The sequence below is a fragment of the Brassica napus genome, unplaced genomic scaffold, assembly GCF_020379485.1.
Source record: "Brassica napus cultivar Da-Ae unplaced genomic scaffold, Da-Ae ScsIHWf_2409;HRSCAF=3114, whole genome shotgun sequence".
NCBI classification, from domain to species: domain Eukaryota; kingdom Viridiplantae; phylum Streptophyta; class Magnoliopsida; order Brassicales; family Brassicaceae; genus Brassica; species Brassica napus.
Genome location: NW_026015753.1, coordinates 860 through 6819, shown reverse-complemented (window position 1 = coordinate 6819; position 5960 = coordinate 860). Strand labels below are relative to the sequence as shown.

At 30.6% G+C, this 5960-nt stretch overlaps 1 protein-coding gene across 1 annotated transcript; it reads left to right on the top strand.

Moving 5' to 3' along the window:
• Positions 1-4465: 4465 nt before the first annotated feature.
• On the top strand, positions 4466-5482 carry LOC111213679 (homeobox protein knotted-1-like 6; the record flags this gene model as incomplete). The annotated part of the gene is given in 7 exon segments (XM_048773435.1): positions 4466-4486; positions 4489-4561; positions 4564-4722; positions 4725-4786; positions 5128-5214; positions 5217-5254; positions 5337-5482. Coding segments are annotated over 7 exon segments (586 nt in total), but the record flags the coding sequence as incomplete, so codon positions are not given.
• Positions 5483-5960: the final 478 nt, after the last annotated feature.

The window sequence follows — 5960 nt, the reverse complement described above, 5'->3', positions numbered from 1 at the left end:
TTAACTATGCAGCTAATACAAAACATCGGGAAGCATCAACTGAATCAATTAAATGGTACTAGCTGTTATAAATTTATTTCCCTGTCAGTTAAAGTACTTTCTCTTGTCTTTAAAAGAGGGGAGAGAAAAAACATAAACAAGTTTACATCAAAAGTAGTATAACCGGTGTTGGTTTCCCTAGAAACTATAAGATAAACTTCTAAGCCGACAAAACTAAAAGAATGGTTCCATTCAAAATATTTGTTTTTTTCGTTTTTTTTATTCTCCTTTTGTTAAGTGCAGTTTTTCTTCTTCTAGATACTATCTCTTGTGCTCAAAAAAAAATATTTCTTCAAATTTCAACCTCTACAAAACTCAATATGCAAACAAAAAACCAGGAATTTTTGTTTAAAAAAATGTCAAACAAAAAATTTGTTAAGTGTTTAGGGAACAAAATTCAAACTATAAAACAAATTCGGTGTTGAAACATCAAATAATTTTTATTAAAAACATTTTTTACCTCTAAACAAAACCCCATTTTAAATAACATTAATATTATATTTTTTTTAAGTTTTTAATAATTTTAGTATTTTAGTATTTTAACTATTTGTAATTGACTAATTATATTTTCATATTTAGGTTTTATGTTTATTTTTAAAATTTTTAGTAATTATGTTTTCAGTGTTCATTTTAAATGATATTTTTCTTTAGTTAATTTGTATATTAATTAATTTATTTACATAAAATATTAGTTTAATTAAAATTTTATACAATTGATAATATTCATTTAGTTATATTATTAATTTAAAAATATAAATAAAATAGAAGTTTAATATCTACTATAACTTAAAATTAATTAATAGTACCATTCTATCTATAATTAAATAATAAGTAATAAATGTATTATTTATTAATATTTAATATGGTAAATAGTATTATATATGAAATTTTCTGTAGCACTATTTACATAACACAACACGTAGGATTGTGTCATTTTTGCTGTCTCATTAGAGATAAAATTACATCTGAAATTTGGTGTTTTATTGGAATTGACGTTATGCATATTCAAAAATTTTATGTATGTATATCACATCATCACTTGGCATGGATCATAAATCACATCCAGTGTCTAACCATAACGTGTCTAGCAATATATATTCAGAATATGAGCCCAAAAGATTTCAATCTGCTAAGACGACTGATTTTGCAGCTCTCTATTGCCTAGACGGCTAGACCCTCGTTTATTTATCTTGGATTTATCCACACTTTGTTTATCACAAGCTTGCACTACTTAGATCAATTAAGTCTAGTCTAAATGTGTACGACGTAGATGCTAATTTAATTCTAATTACAGCAAAAGAGGAACAGTTACCCACAGGGTCTTATTCTTGTCCAGGAATGAACATACGCTTCTCGAGCGATACCCGGTTTTCCGTACAAAGAAAATGTCCTACGTTGGAGGTGATGCAATCTACATTTATCTCTCTCCTCAGCTAAAGCATATCATTATTCATATCCAAATGATGCATAGTTGGTAACTTTTTTTTTTTACAACACAATAGTTTGTAACTTGGCATCGACCACTCATCCATATTTTATTTTTTTTTGAAAAACCACTCATCCATATTTTACATCATTTGAGGTTAGACTATCTCCCGTGGTTCCACATTTTTAAAAGATATAAATAAAAAAATCTTTTTCAAAGTACTTCGTTAAAAAAGTTTATAAATAGTATTGCATTAAATTTAAGAAAATATAATTTACAAACTTCATTTTACTGCTAACTTTTCTATTTACAACTGATCATTATTTTTTTTTTAATTTTTTTTATATCTAAGTTCAAATATTTGTGTTATATATAAAATTTAGTTTTTAATACAGTATACATTGAATCAATAATATTAGTGAAAGTATTAATAATTTTCTAAGATATATAATAAACATTTATAGAAAATAAATTATAATTGGGTGATATTTGTAAGTTCTAAAAATAAAAGTACCATTAAAATTTAATAATAAATATTAAAAAGAAACATAGTCGGAATATTATTTTTTTAAGGGAAAAAAAAAAACAAAGCACAATTCAACTATATTTTAAATTTACTTTATTTGGGGAATATATAAAACAATCAAACAACCATTAATGATATATTTAAAATATATGAAATAACGAACACACAAGTTCCTTTTTAGGTTTCAATACTGAAGTTTTACGATTTCTGTTCACATCCATATGCTATGCACATTTAGTTTGTGGTTTCCTAGGGTCTGAATTTATCTGGTAATTTTATCATCAACGAAAAATCAAAATCTCTATGAAAATATCTCATTTTCACTTTATCTTGTGGGATATTAGTTTGTCTCTTTTACAAAGCACAAACAATGACTCTAACGTTTTCGACCGCCTCTTGGAGATGAAGAATCCCGAAGTACACCCACATAGGATTGAGAAATGGTGTTTTAATGATGCTTCGTGGAAAAATAGATACATTTTTTCAAAACAAGGTTGGTATAAATTTTTTAAAAGCTATGTGGTTGATGGAGACAAAAAATATTATATAGCATCTTTTTTCACCACTAACGTGGGAATGAAGCCTTAATTTGGACAATGAAATATTAAACGCGGAAATATTATAGCCTCTTTTTTCACACTAAACGCGAAATGAAAGCCTTAATTTGGACAATAGTGTGTATGAAGAACCTTTGACAATTCAATGTTACCTTTGCAACGTATTGTTCTAGATAGTAAAATTAGTTTCCGAAGAATTTCAAACACCTGCAAGAAGTTTTGCTACTTTTCAGCTAAAATATGCTCCAAGACTCAAAATACAAGGATTGATATTTTCCATGCGGACACACAATGCCTTTTTCGTTAACATAATTTGATTGAGTCTATTTAGGTTGATGTTAAAAAAACGTTTGTTTTGCCACTCTGAATGGATTACTACGTCCATTTTTTTGGCATGTGTGTGTTCTATAATGTTCAACGGTCGGTATTATATTTTTGAAAAGATGAAAAAAATAAAAGATCTTTTACTAATTCTTGAATTATAACATAATATTTTTTTATGTGCATCATATTTTCTCTACTATTCTGAATATTCAATTTTCGGTTCGGTTTCAGTTGAGTTCTTTCGGTTTTTTTCAATTTTAGATGTTGAAGATCCATTCATGTGTTTAGAAAAATTCGGTTTGGTTCAATTATTCAGTTTTCAGTTCGATTCGAGTAGAAAAATTGGAAACCGGCTAATATGCGAGGTAATTTTGGATCCTATTCAGTTCATGTTAAGTTCCAATTTTTTGTTTAATTCATATTAAAATTCATAAATTAGGGTTTTTAATTATATCCGATTTGTTTTTTTTTTTGGGGGGGGGGGGGGGGGGGGGGGGTGTGATGGTTTGGAAAAAAAGTCGAATAATTCGGATAGTTTAAATATTTCGGATAAAAAGTATCTTGGTAATTTATTTTTGTATTTCGGTGTATGATAAATATTTAAAATTATTTTATTATTGTAAAAGTAAATATAATTAATATTATAAGTATATAGACTATATTATATAATTGGATATCCATTTGATTTTCGGTTTGATTCAGGTTCGATTTTAATTTTTGGTTCTAGAAATATAGAAATAATTGATAGGATCCGAGCACGAGCCAAACATAGTTTTCGTTTTGATTCGGATTAATTTTTCCAGTCAAGATAAATATGCCCAGATTTACTTTCTCCCGTACTAAAATTACAGTTGATAGATCATTAATTGTAAAATTTTCTCATCTCAAACACCCTTTCTAACATTTCTTGATAAAAAATGATGGAAAAAATAAAAACACATATATAATTCAGAAAATCATTTTTTTAAAATCATCTTTACATATATCGCCATATGGCTCATAAATCAGGATTGATTTTACAATTAAACCAAGACTTAACCACATACTAAATCATTTCAACATATCAATTGATCTTATTCTGTTTCTGTTGACTTTTTTCTAACCGTTAGAAAATAGCTAAAACGTCAACATTCTCATCACATTCAATTGAAAACCAAACATGTTTCAAATTTCCTGATAGTGCAAATGATGGCTTGGCATAAATCGTAACCTTATGTACAAAAATTAACAGATAAGTTGGGAAGGCCTTATCTCAACTCTCAAGCTATAGGATCATGAAGAAGCCTCAAGCTTGAGCCCTATAGCTAGCTGCTTATTGTCCTTCTCGTAATTTACAGTTTCATTATTTTTTTTTTTCATCACTTTTTTTTATTTGTTTATTTTTTGCCAAAAGGAAATATGATCCCTGCGTCCTCCAATCCTTCACCTTCTTTCTCTTTCTCTTCCTTGCACAAAAACAACAACTACCATCAAATATTATTGTACTAAAATCGCAATTTTGCTAAACCAAAGGTTTCATTTCAGTTCTTCATCGATTATTTCGTTGTTCTACAGAGAAAAGAACCTCGAAAGAAGACGTAGTTGGTACCGCCGATGGATGGAATGTACGGTTTCATCCCACCGACGGTGATTACTCAGATAAGGCGGTGCTTATGATGTCCTCCTGATATCTCATGTTTCCTTCTGATTACCAAACTTGCTTTGCTCCTCCGCTGGAGACAATCGTGTCTCTGATGTATTCGGATCCGACGAGCTACTCTCAGCAGCCGCCTCCGCTTTGTCGTCTGAGGCTGCGTCGATCGCTCCTGAGATCCCAAGAAACGATGATAAAGTCTCTCTCGGTATCATCAAGGGGAGATCGCTTCTCATCCTTTGTATCCTCGGTTACTCCAGGCTTACATCGATTGCCAGAAGGTGATTTTATTACTCGCTTGTTCACTGTTCATGCGATTTTGCGTTCTGTATGTTTTTGCCTTTTGATTTTTTTGTACTCATAAGGATGACTTTGTAGTTTTTATTAGCTCTTCAAGAACTTTGAGCATCTTCATCGTTCTTGAATGCATCACTTCAGAAATTCTAGGCTGCTTCTTTCTTTCATCGAGAAAAAAAATCACGTTTTTAAGATTGAGAGGATTCAAAACTGTTTTTTATCGTTATCAATTGTTTTCTTCTTAAATTTTATGGTTAAGACAAAGGAGAAACAAAACCATATGTTTGGTAATAATATTCTTTAATTTTTTTATAACTGTAAGCAGGTCGGAGCGCCGCCGGAGATAGCGTGTCTACTGGAGGAGATTCAACGGGAGAGCCATGTGCATAAGCAAAAACGTTGTCCCGTCGTCGTTCTTGCTTCGGAGCTGATCCTGAACTTGACGAATTCATGTCTCTATCTCTCTCACACTCTCTCCGATTTTTTTTTTGGATTTTGTTTTTTTTTACTTAGATAAATCTATGGGTTGGTGAGATTCCAGGAAACGTATTGCGATATATTGGTGAAATATAAGTCGGATCTCGCAAGGCCGTTTGATGAGGCTACGACCTTCTTGAACAAAATCGACGACGCGCTTCGGAACCTATGCACTGGTGTTGAGTCTGACAGAGGACTTTCGGGTATGTCTCTCTGGTTCAGTTTTTTATTTGGTGAATTAGTCTCTCAGTGATGTTTCTGTGTGTGTGAGATTTATACTGCTTTCCCGGATATACTCGTTATACTAATTTACCTCTTTAACCAAGAAGGATATATAGGCTGGTTTCCATAATTTTGATTCATGATTGGGAGCTTTTAATGATTTCAAGAACCCTAGGTCTTGAAGTGAGGGTACAAAATAGTAGAAAATAAAATAAAACCCTAAGTTTTTAGGAGATTTTTGAGTAGCTGAGTCACATATTTTATCTCCACAGCCACTTTCCTTTATGTTTTGTGTGTTTGTGTCTTTGGACTGCTCATAGTTCGTGGTTTAGTGTCTAATTGCATTGGAAGCAATTATCTCAGTTTTAATATAATGTGTAGCCATACGAGGTGGGCTTTCCTAACTCTTTTATTTATTCATCTTTGTTGAAATCATACATTTTTAAAACTTTATACCCT